Source organism: Ixodes scapularis, unplaced genomic scaffold (assembly GCF_016920785.2).
Source record: "Ixodes scapularis isolate PalLabHiFi unplaced genomic scaffold, ASM1692078v2 PGA_scaffold7__128_contigs__length_106722199, whole genome shotgun sequence".
NCBI lineage: Eukaryota > Metazoa > Arthropoda > Arachnida > Ixodida > Ixodidae > Ixodes > Ixodes scapularis.
In genome coordinates, this window is record NW_024609882.1 from 79,817,663 (window position 1) to 79,838,899 (window position 21,237).

The window sequence follows — 21,237 nt, forward strand, 5'->3', positions numbered from 1 at the left end:
CCCCGTAGGAAAACGCACACAACACCAGTCAATCGGAAATGAATATGGCACGGGGAAGCAGCCATCTTGTTCGTTGTTGTTTACCTTCTAAATAGATGCGTATCGTAGAATGGCTAAATAAATGGCTGGTATTGGGCATACCCGCTGCATCAGGTGGTAGCTTTCGCAACGTAGCTTAAAATAATTTTTACCTTCCCTTTTCAATATGGCTATAAATTTTGTCTCTTCTTCAATTATACATCATACCCATTTTGCGTATATTCACGCCTCTCTCCACCAATCTTCTTTTTACGTTTTTCGGACTGTAAATCTTTCTTCCTCCGTTCTTTTCTCGTCTTCAGAAAAACTCGGCGCTCCAGCCTTTTACCCCTACAGAGATGGTAGGGCAAAGCCCAAGCAGTCAAAATCATAGGTTGTAGCGTCTCGTTATTGCCACGCCATAGCCACATACATGTCTATCTCTTGAAACTTTGCCATATATATCCTTTTCCTTAGGATTCCCGTTGTCGCCTCGAAGAGTCAAGAGCCCTCCTGAATTACCAAACACCTCTTTCTTTTTTTTTTTACCTTTTTTTGTGACCCGTACATTGCTAAAGCTGATTTGTCGCACAATCCCCCCTCCCATATTTTGTTTTCCGATTTTTTCCCCTCTCTTTTCCACTCAACTAGTTTGCTCAAGCCCATCACTAATGTATAGGCAACTTAATGTCGGGTTTGTGTTTTGTACGTTCGGTTTGTGATTTATATTTTGTTATATATATTGCGTTTATATTTTTATCGCCCATCCCGTATCCGTTGTTTAAGTTAACTTTTGCACAAAATTGTGCTGATTGCCTGATTGCCTCTCTGCTCTCAATGAACAACCTGCCCATGTCTTCTGGGACCCCGCATTTGCTGAGCTCCCACTCGGTGCTACCCAGCCCATACTCCCCTTTCGAATTCCTATTTTTGACTGAACCTCGGACCTCAAGCATAGTACACCCACTTCCGTACAACAGTCCAGGTATCATCACTCCTTTCCACGTGGTCCTGACCAGTTCATACTCATTAGAGTGCCACGGCAGCTTGATTTGCATAATTGCTGCATTTATTGTTTCTTTTCTAATTATATTTCATTCATGTACGTCTAGACATTTTCTTCCCTCCTTTTGTTGCATACTCTACATATGTGTGTTTTCCTATGTGGCATACTACAATTCCTTGTATTTTCGGGGTTTCACTCTTTTTTATCATTTAACGCCGTTACTCCACACTTGTAACTACTAAATCTCATGCCCAAGTTGTTGCGTTCCTCTTAACATACCACAGTTAGTTTATGCAATGCATTTTTAGATATTTGCTTTGAGAACTATGTGCTATGACCCCTTTCGAAAGTGTGCCTCTGTTCTAAGTTGTGTGATCCCTGCTGACTGATGTACACATGCGCGAGCTCCTTCAGTTCGATTGCGCCTCAGCTTCACGTACACTTTTACAGCGTGAAAACATGTGCGAGCTTACCCGCTGGCGCCACTTGTCGTTTCGCGGTGTGGGTTGACGGAAGAAATTTGATCGCATCTCATACCTTTATTTACAACCCTTCCTGTAGACTTCGACAGAGAAAACCTCCCTGTAGCGGCAATGGTTGAGCGAGGGGCTCCCAAACTTGGGGTTTTGTTTTTGGTTCCCGTTAGAGACCTTCGGAGTTTTGTTCTGTCGGGTCAGTTTCAATTCTCCACTTTCCGGCGCGTTCTCATTCATTTCGCGTACAGAGCAGAATTTTCACGGGGTGCTGGCGACAGAAACGCTATCCCATTTAATACAGCACTTACAATAATAACGCGATAGATTTAAGACGGATGTAATAACACGTACCTGTTTGGTACACTTTGCGTATGGATCAAATAAGCGCCTATATATAAGAAGAAACTTATATAGAATCCTCGGATTGCCTGCTTACGCTTTGTTGAGATACTTAGCTTCTAAAATTTTTACAAGCTCATATGTCATAAAGAGACACACTTTCATGAATCAGATTTAGAAAGGTTTAGTGTATGTCGTCAATATTGTAAATTACACTATATGATGTCTCCAAACCAGTTTAACTGCATACGGCACGGACGGCATGAAGGGAACCTTCATGCCGTTCTTTCACTGAAAGCAGTTTTTATTTCCCCATATTTTTGTTGTTTATTCCAAGAAACAGATTTGTTAAACTAGGATCACGGGAGCACGTCTTTGCCACCTTATTACCAAAGAAGAATATTCTTTAGCGACTACACTAAGTAAAAGCGTGTGGTGACATTTCTTTAAGGTGTCAGAGCCTGCCACTGTGTCCGTCTCTAAGATATAGAGCGACAATTTACGGGGTGATTTATATTATTCTGTTTTCATATATGTAAGGTCCTAAAGACAATATTCTGGACTTTTGGCGTTGGAAATTTACACGAAAAAGCATCAGTGTGGCGGAATACAGTATTTTGTTGTGTTTCAGCGTTCTATTTTTAGTACACACGGATAATAGTTGCATCCCTGTTCTGGGTAGCCAACTGATATTTCTTTAAACGTAAATGAAAAACACTAAAATGTATTGTAACTTTTATTTTGACTTAGTTGTAAAAGTTCCACAAAAACAAAAACAAAAAACGCCGATAGTTTTGAAATAACTTGCAGCTTTGACAGAAATGGTTTCTGAGTGACCTCAGAAGGTCATTACCCATAAACAAACTTTAAAATTATTTGCCACTTTAATCTCACACGCTGAATAAATTACAACAACCGTTAGAGACATGACTAAAAATTTCTAAAGCCATTCTGTGTACCATTCTGAGAAACGTATTTCGGACAAATAATTAATGATGTTGTGAAATTGGGCCCCTCTTTCAACCGGGTTAGATGCCTTACCCATCGCGTTGCTGTTGTGCAGGAAAACGCCGTGGCCCTTGCCGTCCTGCTCAAGTCCAAGATAAACCGGATGCGTCCCGTAGAGGTTTTCGTTTTCCTAGAAGAAAAACTTCAAGTGAAAAACAGATCTTCGTTTAATGTAAACGATTAAGTTGTTCTTGAACATCTTAACGTGCAGAAACGTTTGTAAATATTTCATGACTCCTTGGTCAAATCCGTTTTCAGAATGTTTTTATTAGAATGATTAATTTGGAAGAGCGTATGATTATTACGGTCAGTTGCACAATAAACTGATAGTAGCTAAAGATTTATAAACAAGATGCTGTTTTTAGGAGCCGCGAAATTTTAAATTTTGAAGACTCATTATTTGCAGCTTAAACGAAACTAGGCAAGCGAGAACGTCGGATCCAGCTTTTTACTTTTGTAAAATACCAGATCGGAATACATTTCTGAAGGTACCAAAATACAAAATGAGCATTACTTTTTTTTTTCTTCCCTCCCCTGAGCAGCAGTCGAAAAAGAAAGTAAGGAAAACGACAAATGTACGAAAGAAGTAAGAACTTGGTTAAATATGTATGAATTTTGAGAGCGACCTTAGGTTGTACCATGCTGAAGCAGTTGAAAAAAAAAAAAATTGTGAAACAAACTCTAACATGAACAACAATGCAAAGAAAATTCAATGACCACCTCTTTCGATTCGGTTCCATCTTCTAACTGGGTTCTATTCTTTTGCTTTCGCTGTTTAATCCTCTTTCTAGAGCTTCAACTGTATGCTTTCCAATTATTTCGGAAGGCAGGCTGAAGTTATGCGATGCTCAGTTGTCATCTACTGTTGACGTCAAGGTGCGTATGGTGATGTTTGAATGCGAGAGCCATGCGCCGGGCGCCGTCGCTCCACGTTCTAACGCGTTTAACGAGTGCAGTGGAGACAAAGGCGGCTAACTTTAGGTTTACTCACTAATCATTCCATCAAGAGCTCAGCTTTCTGACGGGCCTGCGTGGTCATGACTCCTCCTCTCTCTCATTTTCTTGGAGCATACCGCGTGTATACATTTAATAATTGAGATTCTGATATCTAGTCTACGACGCCAAGACACTAGAAGGCCATGCTTCTATTCAATTTACAAAGAAATATGTACTGAATGCGCAGCTGGTGCTTCTGTCCAATTAGTGTTTTGCATTGACATGACGTCAGACAAGACTGGGTGATTACTTGACTGGGCGTTTAAAAAAGGTTTCTCTTGACAACAACAGTGTCCATAGAGTGACCCTAGATAATTCTTTAAAACTCTATTACTAGCCTGGAAAATCGCCTGCCCTATAGCACGGACTTGCATGGTAAACTTCTCAATGACTCACAATCCAAAAGCAATATGCTGCGAGCAAGGCACGTATCCGGAATTCTGGTTCGGGTTTGGTTTAGTTCTTCCTTATTTTTAAAGTCTGCTTAGATCATAACACACGGAAAAAAAATTTATACAATTGTCTTGATCTTATACAATTGTCTTAAATTTGGAGTTTATAGGAGTTCATCGGAACAATGTATTGCGGCTGAGCTCGGCACACTTTTAACAACATTCAATCTCATTTTTCGTTTTGTTTTTAATTGTTTTATCAAGAATATTTTTAGTATGGTGCTGTTTAACTGACAAATTAAGGTTCTGCTGACTCGTCAAGCTCCGCTGCTGCATCTTTGTTTCCACAGGTCCTTTCTCTGTTTTTGTAAGAGGTGAAGATACAACTGATTTCATTTCATTTCATTTGATAGGTATTGTATTGTTGTGCAAGGTATCATTGGCTAGGGTGTGATTAGCTTTGCTATATTTTTCGAGAATTTTTTTAAGCCTGCTTTGATCTTGTCGAGCGCGGTTTGGACAACCACACACAGATCGTGTCCATTTCATTCATTACACATCCTGTGATTTCCAAGTTTGCCAGTATAATCAAGACAAGCCTAACGCTTTAATTGCGTTCCAGTAGCCGCCCATGTTCGGAACTGGCCTTGTCTTGGCCGCCTCGTCCTCCAGGTTTTTGCGTTGAGAGTGTTCCCGCGTTCGCTCGGTGTTAATCTTCCTCATGGAAGTCATGACAATACACTGAGTGTATTAATTTCACCAGTACGTATCAGTTTTATACTGCCAAATTTAATTCCTTTTACCTTTGCAATGCTTCTTTTCTTTCGTCATTCCCCCGGTTTGAGCACTTTACCCGCGCTCCGGTATTATTTTTTTCCTGCAATCTCTCTGAATGTTGTTTATGAGCAAGTGCTGTCAACATTGGGTATTACACAAGATGATTTGTTTGCGCTCGAAACTGTATAAAAATATATCGTAGCTCGCTCGATAAAACATGGAGCTACAGATCTTTGGATATCGGGTCGAATGACACCAAGTACCAACTGGTGAATTACTTTATGCCCATTAATTTCTGACCATGTATAATTTATACGCCCTTGAGTAGTGTGTTGACGTCAGCGTAACGGTCCAACCTTGCGCTTTTTTATGGAATAAGCCTTATAGACACTATTCAAAATTTCCCAGCGAGGTAGGGATCTTTCCGTTTGAAGTCCCCGCAAACTTCCAGATCAAACCGAACTCAAGCAATCCCTATCAAAATGAGGCACCTGGGTTATTTCACTCCGTACGACCCAGCCTTAACTTTGTCAATTGCGGAATCTGCAGTAAAACATCGTAAGCGTTGTTGGCAATATAAAGAAGCCTGTTTGAACATGTAGAGAAAGACAGACGAAAAGCGACTACGTCTGACGCATTCCAAAATCGAACTGATTTTTTCGTTTTTATTTGCACGCGATCATCTTCTTCTTTTTCTCAGTGGCTATCGCCACATAGCCCCCCTTTGGAGACGGAGTCGTCCCAGTGAACTGTCCTGGAGTGTTTGATGCGGGTCGCGGGTGCTACTGTTGAGCTCGAGGTGGCCTGCACGCTGGAAAGATCAGTCGGCTGAGCGATCGTATCGCTCTCAACAAATGCTGGCTTGAGGCGGTCAACGGACACGACCGTGTCGCGGCCATTAACTCGCAGCGTGAATGTTTTTTCGCCACGTGCCACGACGAGGTGGGGACCAGTGTAAGGTTGCTGGAGCGAACGGCGGACGCTGTCGACGCGCAAAAACACGTAGCCACTGTTGTGCAGGTCGCGATGGAAGAAAGGAGGCTTGCTCTGGCGTGTCCGCGTCGGTGTAGCGCGCACGTAACCGAACAGACGGGCTAAGTCCTCCACGTAAGGCAATCCTGCAGGCATCGTAGGGCCGCCGTGGATCGGAGTGGTAGGGCTGACCAATTCAGCTGAAGGCGCAGCAATGTTCCATAAACTAGATGTGATGTGGCACATCCGAGGTCTTCCTTTATGGTTGTGCGCAACCCTAGGAGGACGATGGGTAGAGACGTGGCCCATTTATCTGGTGTGGAGTGGGCCATGAGGGAGGCCTTGAGATGGCGATGGAACCGCTCAACCAAACCATTTGCCTGAGGGTGGTAGGCTGTGGTCTTCAAGTGAGCGATGCCAAGAAGAGTTGTCAAGCTTCGGAAACGGCCTTATCTGCCCAATCACGTCCGGGTCACCAATGTAGAGAAAGACAGACAAAAAGCGACTACGTCTGACGCATTCCAAAATCAAACTGATTTTTTCGTTTTTATTTGCACACGATCTTCTTCTTCTTTTTCTCAGTGGCTATCGCCACAAACATATCATTATGCTATGAAGTTTTACTGCCTTGGTGGAGCCTTGAATATCATAAAAATCGATCCTCTGTCGAATTGTAGGCCACAGGGCCTACAAATACGCTTTAGGTACAAAACTGCATCCCACGGTACATTCGTTTATTATTTGTAAAGCAAGGATATTAATTAAACACCGTTTCAGTGAGTTACTTGGCCCCTCTAACTGTCCAAATAATATTTGCTATCACTTTGCAAGTGTTTGCGGGAAAGCAGCGAATTAAAAAGAGCTTGAAATGATTATATTCATTATTTATTTCTCTTTCAATGCTAAGGGCGTGAAGCCTAAAAACGATTGTGCTTGTATCACTTCACAAAATACAAAAAAAATGTTTCGTTATAAACTTAGTTTCCGTCTTCTCTGAGAGTAATCGCCAATATCGTAGATATCTCAAGATAGGCAATGTTCAGTACGAAAAATGTGAAAGGTGGGCGGTCTAGAAATATTTCCCCTATTCTTGTATATGGTTTAGAACCCACGTAAAAAAATTTAAAAAATGTTCCAAAAAGTTTTATTTCTTTAAACTTTCACCTTAGGCCTACGCACGCTTCTGCCTCCAGCCATGGATAGGTGCAGGAAGCATATCAAGCGTGCGATGCTGTGGAACAACAAATCTAAATTACTCTATTGCAGCGCATGCCTTTAGATCTACAGGAAAACAAGGGAGGCAATAAAAATATATTTCTTATTTGATAATATGACTCTTAAGCTTCCTACCAAGTGTAGCTGAGTGAACCATTGTGGTAGCAGGAAATACATCATGTAGAAATAAAAACAAAAATATGAGAAACAAGTAATAGCAGGTGAGCTCGAACACAATGTTTTGGGGTATTATCTGTACATTGTTTCATTTTCTTAGTGTAAATGAAAAAAAAAATAAGTAAATCACGCACTGAAACCGACGCGTCCTAGTGAATTTTATTTGAATTACTGATATTTTTTTCTATATGTTCGGTCAAGACCCGAATTCCAGAATTACTGAACGAAAGTCCGACTTCTCCCAGATTGTCAGGTATAAGAATAGCTCCCGATGTTTACTCCCGGATTTTTAAAGAAATGTAAAACAGGGACACGAAGACACTGGAAACACCCTATTGAAATTTTGACAAGGAATTAAATCCGGATTTGCAAAAGTGCAGAATAAATTTTAACCAGAAATGCGTGAAAACTATGCAGAGAAAAGTTAGAAATCTTAAGCACGGACGCGCAAAGCCTATTTTAATACGATCTGCGGGGCAGAATACACAATAAAAAAGCATGACGAGAAGAGACAATGAATAATGGTATGACTACGCCATGGTGGTCCATAATAGCGATGGGAGGCACCAAAGACAGTAAAGGCCCGTTCACACTTTTGCGACCTCTTAAAACTTGGTGGCTTAAAACCTCTTACAACAAGAGGACACAGTGGCGCCATGTATTGGGCAGCAGTGTAAACTTTTCGGTCCGGCATATTTTCTATTTCTCTCGCGCATTATCATTTCTTTCTTTGCTCGAAAAACTTTTGTCAACGTTATGAACGAGCATTCCTTATAGCTCTTACGCTCATTTGACCTCGGAAATCCCGCAAAACCTTCGCTCTTGTGAAATGCAGTTCCGGGGCCACCACATAGATGGCAAAAGAATGCCAGTGTGTTCCCTCGTCCTAAGAAATTTTAAGAGGTTTTAACAATTCTCGTCTCTCTCGGTTGTACTCGGTGGCAAGAGTGTGAACGGGCCGTAAGAACTTGAGTGGGATCAAACCCGGGAGAGCGGAATGAAGGCCCGACGCGGTAAGCGCTGCGTTCCACCGCAAACAGCATGAGGAGCATAAACCTTGCTTGTGACCCTGAGTACGGTCGCTCGGTGCGACTCACTGATGAATGTCGCGTAAAATTCCTTCAGGAAACTTTATGCAAGGTACTATGATAAATCTACCCTGCTAATGGAGTTGCGCATTGTCCTGGCCTGCTTAATCAAGGCTTATATTTTTATGGTTCAACCTTGGTGAAAATGATACCGCGATCTCTTTCAAGATTTACTATACAAACTGCTAAGAAGATAAGAAGTTCGAGTAAATTTAGAACCCATCTACTTTTTTAGGCTCTCTCTTTGTGCCGAAGCGATATCAACGCCCATGAAGACTCCATGTCTGGAGGTGCTTTGAGAAATGCGCCCTTATTTATTTTATGGCAAAAAAGGGATTCCTTCATTGAAATGCTTGCAGGGTATCGTCGTCTGGAGATAGATGGTGCAAGTGGACGATGTCCTTCAGAGCCGTAAATTGGGAGAGTTTGGACATAGATTGTTTGAATAGGCGAGCATCTCGCTGCACACCACAGGCCGCGAAACAGCCACTAGCCGTGATCCTGAACTCAAAAAATGCCACTGGACTAATTGAAGCCGTTTTAACGTCGCTCGAGTAAGATTATTGATGACTGAAAACTTGACTCATGTGTGGTTTTCGTCAACTCTATATTCAACGGCAGATTGAACGAACGTACGGTCAAAACCAGGGCCAAGTGGCTACAAACCGCGTCTCTGCTGAGACTGGGGGAAAGAAAGCACTGGCCAAAGCCAGCGCACGAACGGAGCGGCACCGTCTCAACCCGATCGGAGCAAACCGCGGCTCAAGTACTGTTTTAATGATAATGAAAATACTAATATTAATATCTTTATTTGGCTCTGGGGAGCCGCGGCGCCTTCGAAAGGCAACAGCCCGTATCATGGAGGCTCGCGGTGCCGCGTCTAATCAACATGATAATGCGATAAGTCTATACATGCAAGATGACGACGGGATAGGTTATAGCTATTGCGAAGGATGACAGTCCGATTTGAAGATCTCCACACTCCGTTGAGGCGGGTCAGCAGGAGGTCAAGGGGATCCGCAGCTTGCTGTTTGATCGGTGCACGGTAGCACAAAGGATCCCGAGGAGCATGATGTTGCTGTCGCTCACCGGGGGCCAAGCACCAGGCTCCAAGGGGGTAGCCCAGACATAGCATAAAGCTGCTGTTTCCGAGGTACCGAGGCCCAGGGCTTAGATTTAGGCACCACCGACGCCCGGTGTGGCATTCTTGCAACGTCGTCGTCCGCCTGTTATCTGTTTCCTCTCAGCCATTCTCAGCCGAGACGCTGTTCCAGCAAGCCGGCCGAGAGCGAAATGTCACCGAGAAACCGAGATTGCACGCTTCTATTTCAAGGTTTAAATATCGTTTCCAATATTGTGACGTCCCGGTCTGCTGATTGGTCGTTGCTGTGTCACACATTTAGTGTAAGTTCTAACCACGGGAGGAGTATTCGGCGCTGGCGGCGGCCTTTGCTCCGCCCATTGGCCAAACTCCCCCGATATACGGCTCTGATGTTACTAAAATTTGGGAATGCTTGGAAAGTGCTTCCGCCAGACACAGAGTATACAGAAGGCTATGGCTAGGCCCGCGCGTTTTTGCTACTGTGCGATGTTTATTGAAATGTGAGATAAAGCACAGGAATGCCCGGTTAGGGGGCCGACGTTAGCCTAGAATAACGAACACGTTCTCTCTGAGCACCATAAAGATATATAACGTCTTCCGTTCGTACCACGGGCCCTCGGTCTCTGTTGAAAAACACGTGCCGAGTCCAGTTGGTGTCTCTGCGTAGGTGGCCCCACTGCTCGCCCAGGCCGAACACTGTGCTCGAAGGCATCGTTGTTGAAAGTTGGAGGAACTGGTCGGTGAACACCAGTCTCGATAGGTCTGTCTGGAAACTGAACCGCCGGGGGAATCTCTAATAACCACAGGGCAGACTTCATCCTAATACTATAATGGTGGAAAGTTGGGTGAGTTGGTGGTACATGGTAACGGTATAATAAATGGTGCCAAAAAATGAAGGACGGGAAGACGAAGTGCACACACTAAGCGTTGCAGTATACATATCGTTACCGCTAACCGTTAACTATCGCTAAATATCCGGGGTTGCGCGTAACTCGGCTACATGTGATGAAGCTCAGGAAAAGCCAGAAAATCCCGGTTTGAAGCTGTCCTCTCGTGAGGACAGCTTCAAATTTACAAAATGCGAATTTTATTTCCAACTTTACTGTATGTTGACTCGCAGCACTAGTGTCCGCGTGGCTGCGTTGTTGTTTCTGTGCCTACGTATATTTACTGACCAACCACGATTTCACAAACGCACTAAGCACGTGTTAAGGGCGGTTGTGCGTAAACAGCATGGCGTCTTCAAAGTTATTTCACATGTACTTAGGCTTTTTCCGGGGTTGCATGGGCACACACTTTGAACATTTTAGTTATTTGTACTTGATGCACCGGGCCACTTGGCGGTACGTCGTACAACTAACGCGAGGTACAAAGAGAAAAGGCATTACACAGGAGGCATTGCGTGACATTGCAGCGTAGGCTTAGTGGCGTTTTGTTTTTCTCTCTGATATTTTTGCTTCGTCCACACAAACGTCAGGTCTTCCAGTAAAGCCCCATAACTGACAAGTCAAGTCAATTCTGACTTTTCACAGAACGTTCGCCGAACGCTGACGTTTCCCTCGTGTGTAATTTGAAACCTCCGTTGACATCCGATTTGTGATGGTAAAAGCGCCAGCACTACCGGTATTTTTTTTTTCTAGATTGTTTTTATCACGTTGACAATGACAGCGTAATGACCTCTGAAGTAAATTAATGAGCGTAATTGTATTCAAAATATCTATTATTGCAACAGGTCCAATAGCGACCACTCGACATTATCCAAATTCTGCGGTTGTAACAAGAAGCCCAATGCACTTTTTAAACGCAGTTGGTTCTGGATGCGAATATTGGCGCTACTTTTTGACATTTACTGTAACAAGAAAGTCGCTCTCCTTCCGGCTCTTCGGCGAACGTGCGAAGGAGCAGAAAAAAAAGCGCCGTGGTACTGTTCTTACAAGTGATGCAACAATTCGAATGGAGCAACGTTTTCTCACAGGACAATGTCCGGTGATTCAAAGCGATAGACCCGAATTCTTCCGTCGGCGTCGCTGAAGTTGACGCCGTACTCGCAGAGACCTGAGAAGGTTTGGTCGCGGATGCTGGGCACCGGAGGAGAGAAGCGCTGAACCGACGGATCCAGGACCTGCAATGATACAATTAACACAACTCAAAACAAGAAAAAAAAAAAAACAGGTTCGCCACAGTTTTAACACGCTGCGCGCGCAGCGCACTGAATTCTATATATATATATTTTTTTTACGATTTTCCTTGCCCTCCAACATCTGCCACGTGACAGTCAAGAAAGCCAGCCAGAGCGAAGGATACGAATTTGCTTGCCTACCCTTCCTCGCTCGCCTGTGTTGCGCCCGTCACATTCTGGGTCGCTTCCGCCATATGCTACAGCAAGTTATTTACAGCAAGTTCCCAGCATTCCTTTCGGCGGCGCACAGGGCGCCGCAGCCTTTTGCAAAAGGTGTTTATCTAAAGACTGTTTAGCCTACCCCTGTAATGTGGCGAAGCTAATTGAATGCCGTAGGGACGTTTTTTGATCAGGGCAGAACGTCTACTTAAGTAGATATAACAGTAGGCTTTTATCTCAGATTCATGATATTTCCGGATCTGGATGCGCCACTGCCCTTGCTTGGCAAAATATGATCAATCCGACATGCCTTTTTGGATGTTAAATGCATAGGAGGATTTTATGCAGAGGAGGACACCTCCCTCTCCATAAAATAACCGCAAATCAACTTCCGATTGGCGTTCTTTCTTGATGGCGTGCCGGCGCACTATGGTTCGAGGCAACTTCAATTTGGAGTTGAGAAAAAAATGAAGACAATGTGTCCATGGCCTTGATGGGCGCTCGAGTTGGACGTGCTTTTGGCGGCAATAGGTGATATTCACTAAATCAGTGAATCATGAGAAAGTAGTGTCGTTGCTTTCTCTGTCTGCTAGTGGAACACAAAAAATACTGACATACAGACGACATAAACCTCACAAGGTGATTGCCTACTGTGTCTGCGTTGCTATGGCAATCGGTGCAAGGTAGCACAAGGGGAAACCCTTCTGCCCAGTGTGGATGACGGATATAAATAAATAAATAAATAAATAAATAAACCTCACAAGGTGATTGCCTACTGTGTATATATAAATATACACAGTAGGCAATCATTTTATATATAAATAAATAAATAAATAAACCTCACAAGGTGATTGCCTACTGTGTCTGCGTTGCTATGGCAATCGCCATCTCATACCCTTGAAATCTTCAAATCTTTGAGAGGGTCGTTTTTACTCAGTCACAAGACCTCCATGTAGCATCATGGTTCTCAAGGCAGTCTTCGCCAATATAAGCGCCTTTAGGACTGTGGATGCACTCAACTAATCAATGATGCCTATCGCCACGGATCTTTTACAATTATATTGTTCTTCTTGCGTATTTCAAAGCAGTGAAACTATTTTTAAAAATGCCCAAGCACCGAAACCGACTGTAGTTTTGGTGCTATTTGTCGCTCTGTTAGGAACGACAAATAAAGCAGTGCGTACACCTGGGTGTGATTAGATCAACTGGCGCCGTTGTCGTCTTTATTCGTGTTGCTCGTGCATCATTCATATTGATACATCATCTTTCCTCCCGTTTTTTCTATTGAGAATACAAAGAAAAAACAAAATTATTAAAGGAAAAAGAACAGAACGAAACAGAGAACGAAAGAAAAATGAGAAAGAGAAAAAGAACAAGAAAAAAAAACTACGAAATCTGCTGGAATTATTTATCATAGCTTAGTCTCCGTGGAGGTCGTCTTGTTCTGCCTGACGTACGTAAAGTGCGCCCATTCAGCCTTTGAGCTTGCTGGACGTACTCATGCGGCGTCCAAGCTTCTTGCTCATCTGTATCGTCTGGTCGAGGTGATTCCGGTAGTCCATCATCTTCCACTTTTGAGTCGTCGTCATTGTTATCGCCATTTGTTCCTCGAACGTATTTTTAACATGTTTTCAAGAGATGTAGCCTGTTGCGGCGGAACGTCTTGCCATCTTCTGTGATGACACTGTATGACCTAGGGGCGACGTATGATTGCACTCTGGCTTTTGTGAACCATTTTCCGTTATTTAGAATCCGCACAGTGTCTTCTGGCTGCAACTGTCCTAGATGTCGTCCTTTTTGAAGGTTCTGTGCATGTTTTTGTACAGGCGGTGCTGGTTCACTGGAGGTCTGGCACAAGTGTTCGAATTCCGCGACCCATAAGGAGATCTGATGGCGAGCGACCGCCCTACAGCGGAGCCGTACGGTAGCTGAGAAGACCCAACCAAAAATCCTCCCCGGTAACCGGCGCCTTTTGGAACAGTCGCTTGACCCTCTGGACGTCCTTCTCCGCTAGGCCGTTGGTACGGGGATACCGAGGGCTTGACACTGTATGAATGAAGTCATACCGCGCAGAAAAGTCTTTGAATTCTTTCGCAGAAAACTGTGGGCCTCCGTCAGTACAGACCTCTAACGGTATTCCATGACGTGAAAGAATCGCAGAAAGTTTGGCTATCACACCATTAGCGCTTGCACCCTGTAGCTCCTCCAGTTCCAGAAAATTGGAGTACGCATCATAAACAACTAGGTAATGTCTTCGAGCCAGTTCGAACAAGTCTGCTCCAACTCGGCTCCAAGGATTTTCCGGTACCTCACGTGTATGCAAAGGTTCATTTTTCTGTCTGTATGCGAAGACTTGTCAAGTCTCACATTGCCTGATTAGTGCAGTGATGTCCGCATTCATTCCTGGCCAATAAACAAGGTTTCTTGCCCCTGCTTTGCACTTGTTGAGACCTAGCCCTACTGAAAAAAACATTTGGCGCCTGTATGAAAATAAACGGGCCCATACCGGTAACAGTCAGCCATACCGGTCTCCAGTTCGTTAAAGGGGTCGCTTGTATGGCTCAAAGGGGTCCCCCGTATGAGCCATAACGGTCACATATTTGCGAAAACAGGCCACTTCTTTCGCAAACGGGTCACTCATCTGGGCAAATGGGCGACTCGTTAGGGCAAGGTTGCCGCACGTTTGCTCAAACCGGTGACCATGTTGCACAGACGGGTGACCGGTGACGGGCCTACTGTACCGTTTGAAAAAGGCGTGGGCACGCCTTTTTCAGCCGTGGCAGCCAACGTTTCCGGAAGGCTGGGAGCACCGGTTCATCGGTTTCAAATCGTCCATGTAATGCAAGTAATTATATATATAATTTAATTGCGCTGATGCTCGCTTATATTGCAGCAAAAACTAACACATTTTTTATGTAAACGCGCGACGTTGGTGAGCCGATAGTTTCGACAGAACTTTAAAACTTTGTCGATTTTTGTTGCCTCAATTTACTTATTCATCTCGAATCTCTCTCGCAGAAGACGCGACCGCATGAAAGAATGTACTTCTAGAGTCCGTTTCACTCCTGTTGTGTTGCTGCCGACGCAGCCGAAGTGATGCTCTTCAGTACTGGTGCAGAACAACCTTGTCTTTATTCGTGCTTGCTCTCTTATAACCTTCGTGATAGTGGCGCCGCCACAACAGTTCCCCCCTCAAGAAAAGAAAAAGGACAGGAACACAAATATTTACAGATTTAAGATAACACAACAACAAACACTTGATATAACACAAAATCGTCCAGTCTTCGAGGCCTCGATGTCTGCCTGGCAGATCTCCGTAGACCTGATGGGGCGACAGATGACTCCGATGACGGTACCGCTCTCTCCGATGTTGTTGTGCGAGGCGACTGTCGTGCAACTGGGAACGGTGTCTCGGGAACGTCTTGCGATGTCGCGTGCGGTGACTGTGGGAGCGCGACCCTGGGTGCCGGTGGTGCCCTTGGTGATGATGAGGTCACTAATGGTGCTTCAAACCATGGGGTATGGTTCAGGGCAACCTGCGGAGATGACTGGTCGTTGGACCTCACGAGCCTCCGCCGGTTCCATACCCTGCCGTCCTCGAGAAGGTACGCGTCTTTTCCCGGGTGCTTCACCACCTTCTTGGGCGCCGAGTAGCTGATGCTTCCTTTTGAAACATGACTCGGCAGTTTGATCCGAACACTCTCCCCCGGCTTGAACCGGCTGGCCTTGGATCCACGGCGGTTGTCCGTGTATGCCTAAGACTTTCGTTGGTACTGAGCCACCCGTTCTCGTAGCCCTGCAAGACTTCTTGTCGGGTTGGTAAAGAAGTCTCTGGCTGGTCCACCTACGATGTCCAGCTTCGTCCTGGGGTGACGCCCGTGCAGCAGGAAGGCTGGCTTCTCGTCTATTGCTGCGTGAGGAGTACGACGATAGACGCCAAGATACTCTAGCACGGCGTCCTTTAGAGGACGCTGCTCTTATGTACTGAGTTGCACAAAGTTTTTGAAGACACTGTTAAAACGCTCGATATGGCCGTTGCTCTGTGGATGATACACAGAGGAAAAGGTGTGCTTCACTCCACGCTCCTGCAGGAATGCTTCGAACTCGGCCGAGACGAACTGAGGCCCGTGATCACTGACAAGTTCGGTGGGGTAGCCCTCGCGGCTGAACACCGACCGTAGAAAGGCAATTATTTTTCCTGAAGTCACCAGACTCGTCAGGCACACCTCCGGCCACTTGCTGAAATAGTCAATTAAAGTGACAGCATACCGACAATCGCTTGGCCCTCTGGAAAATGGTCCCACGATATCCACACCAAGTTTCTCCCACGAAGCAGACGGGAACCCGACCGGATGTAAAGGAGGCACGACCGGTTTTGCTGATTTGTCGACTGCTTGACACACACTGCAATACTTGACGGCCGTCTCAATGTGCCTGTCCATGCCAGGCCACCAATACGTGTCGCGTACACGCTGTGGTTCTTGTAATCCCAGGATGAGCCTCGTGCGCAAGCTCCACTATCTTCGCCGTAAGAGCGGTTGGAGCCACAACACGATCTCCCCTAAACAACAGCTCCTCACTCACGGAAAGTTCTTCCTTCACTTGGAAGAATGGTGCCATGTCTGGAGGCAACTCCTTTTTCGGTGGCCACGTGCTAGTTGTCCACGCCACCACCTGCTGCAGACGGCTGTCCTCCAGAGTCTCTTAGGCAAATTCCTGCTGCGATACACACAGCGAAATAGCGCACACAACCTCATCATCACACGGTGTTTCGTTAGGTCCTTCCAGAGGCACCCGTGAAAGGGCGTCTGCCACGAAGTTGTCCTCTCCTTTCTTGAAAACCATGGTGAAACTGTATGCAAGCAACCGAGCATACCACCTTGCGATCCTAAAAGGGCGCTGGCCAGTTCCCTGAGAGTTCAACAGTGTCAGCAGTGACTGATGATCTGTCTGGAGCGTAAAATGGCGACCCCACAAGAAAACACGCCAATGTTCGCACGGCCACATGCAGGCCAACGCCTCCCGTTCTCCCGCGGAGTACTTCCGCTCTTGTAATGTCAAAGTTCGGGATGCAAAAGAAATGGTCACTAGGTCTTCACCTTTCTTCTGATGCAGAACAGCTCCAAGGCCGTACGCTGAGGCGTCGGTCGTCACGACCAGGGGTAGCTTGGGGTCGAACATCTGAAGTGGCTTGCAGGAAAGCAGAGACTTCAGCCGCTGAAAACTTTCTTCCCGAACTGCTGTCCAGCAGAAGGTTTCCCCCTTGCGTAGAAGTTCTCGCAATGGTTCCGCCAACTCCGCACACCGTGGAATGAACTTCGCATAATAGCCGAACATACCCAAGAATGAACGTAGCATGGTGACATCTGTCGGTGCCGGAGCTCTGACTATAGCATTGACATGGCTTTGCATGGGCAACACCCCCCGTTCACTGACGACGTGTCCTAGGAACGAGAGTTCGCAAACGTTGAAGATGCATTTGACGTTGAACCTCAAGCCCGCTTCGTCGATGCGGCGGAGGACTTCGTGCACATTCCTGAGATGCTCTTCCTCCGTTTCACCAAAAACAATGATGTCGTCCAGGTAGCAGAGAACTTTCTTGCACCCCTTCAGGATTGTAGTCATCATCTTTTGAAATGCAGCAGGAGCAGAGGCCAATCCGAAGCAAACCCTGGTGAAACGAAAAAGACCCTCGTGTGTGAGGAACGCCGTTAGGTCTCGGCTTTCTGGACTCAGGACGACCTGGTGGTAGGCGCTGGACAAATCCATCTTCGAAAAGTACCTTGCCCCGACGAGCGCTTCAAGCAGTTCCTCCGTGTGAGGCAATGGGAAACTGTCCACCACAACAGCCTTGTTCACTTCCCTCAAATCGACGCAAAGTCGTACCTTTCCATCCTTCTTTTTCACTGCAACGATCGGCGATACCCATTCCGAAGCGTCGATTTTCTCGATAATGCCCGCCTGTAAAAGTCGTTGGAGCTCTCTCGAGACCTCGTCTCTGACTGCAAAAGGAAGTCTTCGCAACTTGGCAGACACGGGTTCAACACCCTGACGCGTCTTCACTGTGTGAGCGAATCCCTTCGCAGTACCGAGCGTTCCGTCGAACAGATGAGCAAACTTCTCAACCAGCTCCGGAGGCAGGCCCGAATTCACGCATGTAGTGGTGAAACACCACAATGCCTGACCACTGATTTCGAGAAACAAGCAAGCGAAGGCGTCGATTCCAAATATATTCGTGCCTTTCGGTACGACGTAGGAGCGTACGTCAGCCTTCCGCTCCCTATAAGCGACGGCGGCCACAAAACATTCCTTCACCGCAATCTTCCGTTGCGAAAAATTAAACAGATTTGCAGCCGAGTCCTGCAGTCGAAGCGAAGAAACAAAATTCTTCTGATACGCATCTTTGGAGATTATCAAAACTGCTGACCCGGTGTCGACCAAAAAGGATAACAGCGTTCCCTCGACACGGACAGAGATATAGATACATCTTTTCGGTTTTCCTTGCACGTGAAAGATTCTGAGGACGTCATCCTCGCAGCTATCTGAACAAGCAACTTCTCTGATAGCGCGGCCTTCGTTACCACGTCCGGCGGTACTCTTGCAAACAGCACGGAAATGTCCGACTTTTCCGCACGCAGCGCACGCTTTGCCTCTTGCCTTACACTTAGCAGAATTCGCGAGATGTCCCGACGACCCGCAACGGTAGCACTTTTTCCCAGTAGACGATGAAGGCTCACCTTCTTGTAAAGGCGGTGGTCGTCCGACGTTCAGGGTAGTCTTAGTGTCCACCCTTTGCACCGCTGAAGACGATACGAGTTCCTTGGAGTAGCGGACTGCTTCTTCGACCAGACGCCCGATGACCAGCGCCCCGTTTTAGCGTGAGACCAGAACCTTCCAGAAGAAGGCGCTCTCGTAGCTGATGGCTTGAAGTCGTTGCCACCAGCTGGTCTCGGATGAACTCGTCCGCCATGAATCCAAGTTCGCAGTTCGAGGACAGGTCCGGTAGTTCGGCAACAAATGCGTCGGGCAACAAATGCGTCGATGGATTCCACGGGGAGCTGTGCTCGCTGCCCGAAGCGGCGTCGTACCACGACCACATTGGACGTCACCGCGAAGTAGTTCTCCAAGGCGGCCAGAGCGACATCGTACTCGTCCGGTGCAGCGGGAGACTGTTTAACTGCAGGAGGTCCACTGGGTTCCGGTACTGGAGGGAATGTCTCAGGAAGAGTATAAAGATTCTTTGGCCCTCCACCCCGAGGCAGTGTAAAAGCAGGGCCTTCCGCCGGGCAGGTCCGTGGGCCTCGCCTCCCGTGGCCAGCAGGTAGTTGTTGAACACCCGCCGCCATTGCTTCCACGGAACAGCAGGTTTCCCGGGAGCGGGCAGGAAGGGGGGCGGCACCGCGAGGCTCATGGCTGTGCCTCGTCACTCCGTTGATCCTCGTCGCCACTGTTGTGTTGCTGCCGACGCAGCGAAGTGACACTCTCCAGTACCGGTGCAGAACAACCTTATCTTTATTCGTGCTTGCTCTTTTATAACCTTCGCGATAGTGGCGCCGCCACAACAACTTCATTTCAAGACGCAACGAAGGTAGCGCGCGAACACGCGGCTGGCTCTCTCGGTGCCCTGCCCCTTCACCGCGCCCCCTCCCTCATTTTTTGTCACCTCTGTCACGTGACCTGCAGCAGCGCGCGAGCTACATGCTGATAAGCATGAAGATCCGGAAGGCCGCGCCTTGCAGCCGCTTTTTTTTTTGTCTGCTTGTTGTCAGTCGCAGCTCAAACTTCGTTCGTCCCAACTGCTTCAATCTGTCGCCTATAGGCAGCCGGCAATGGCCAGGCGGCGCCGGCAGTGTGAGAGCCCACGGTTATACCATGTCTCGTTGTAACTTTGCAAAGGGTGAACGATAAGCCCCACATTGCGTGCCGAAGGCTTCGAAATGCGCGACGTATACAAGCGCAACGCACACATATTTGAGCATGACGCAGCGAAAAGCTGATGCTTCTTCGGAGTAGAGGCGCGCTCCGGTGATACGCAGTCACGTTCTCATTGGCCCGCCAGGGCAGTAGCTTCCGCTGTACTGGAGTGTTACGCGATCGCGGCGTCCTGGGATACCCAGTATTTCTTGCTTTAGACACCAGGCTAAGCGGAGCCACCAGAGTAAAAGCTCACGTTTGAACAATGGAGCCGCCACTCCCTGGGGTACCCAATATTTCTTGCCTCAGTGGTTAGATGACGCCAAACCAAACAGCATTGCAGGTTGCCTATCCCTGCGGTCTTATTGGGATGTCTCTCGACAACGTATTAGATGTGTACCAAAGCTCTCAGTGTTTGAAAAGTCTTACGTGTATATCGGCAACAAGCGATTCCTCAAAGAAGTCAGGAATTCTTGCGGTTTGGTTGGGTTCGGCAAATGACAGCTCGTGCGCCGCATCGTGTTGAAACTTCCAAGGAGCCGTTCCCTCTCGTTTGTGTTTGTGTGGTGGTCCTGCTTTTACCGTGTCCACAAATATCACGGATTACATCTTTCAAGTCCGCTATTATTATGGTAAGTGCACTGCAACCTACTTGTTGGCAACAATCGATCTTTCTTCTACGCGTACTCTTCCAGATTATCTATAGAATTATGCAGCGCTTATTCACGCGGCAGCCGGGAGAATAATTTCCCCGAAAGTCTACCTGTATAGTCTAGAATTACCTCGGTTCTTGTTTGCTTTGCAATCTTAGTTGTATAAAAGCTTAAAGTGCCTCTCACATTTCACAGATCGCTTGCACGTTTGTACTTGTCTACAGGCGAGGTAATAAACTTCGAGGAGAATTGAAAACAATCTTGTGTGTCTGTTTTACAGCTCATTTGCAAGCACCCACGTGAGCGCTTTTGTTCTACGTGTTTTCTTCGTGTTATAGATACGTTTATGAGTTTCGGGACGTCTTAAATAAGTTTATGATAACCAAGCTCCCAGAGCGATATCCATTTAAAGCGAGCGCATAATTTTGCAATTCGAATGGCACGTTCAAAAGTGTGGTCACGTGCCAGGTCGAGCGGGCACCCGTATCAAACGGGTACCGTTTCAAACGGGTACCCGTACCCTATAATCACGTTTGATTCAAACAGATGGACATGTTTGCCACCCGTTTGAGTTTCAAATGTTTTTTTTTTTTTTTTAGTAGGGTGGGTGGCCGTGATGTATTCGTTTAAGTATTTCTTTGCATATTGCTGTAGGAATTACTACTTTGCTTCCTTTAAACAAGACTCCGTTGACCACGGAAAGCTCTGTTATGATGGTCTTTAACTCAACTAGGATTGGTGTTCCCGCTTCTACACAGTTGACAGC

General features: G+C 46.3%; 1 protein-coding gene across 1 annotated transcript in view; it reads right to left on the reverse strand.

Moving 5' to 3' along the window:
* The window catches only part of LOC8037543 (lysosomal alpha-glucosidase-like), a 112,255-nt gene that overhangs the window by 66,170 nt on the left and 24,848 nt on the right, over positions 1-21,237 (reverse strand). The window contains exons 3-5 of the mRNA XM_040215886.3: positions 11,540-11,688; positions 10,174-10,339; positions 2,881-2,977 (exon numbers count right to left, since the gene is read on the reverse strand). Of these exons, the coding sequence (XP_040071820.1) occupies positions 2,881-2,977; positions 10,174-10,339; positions 11,540-11,688 (412 nt within the window). The remainder of the gene's footprint in view (positions 1-2,880; positions 2,978-10,173; positions 10,340-11,539; positions 11,689-21,237) is intronic.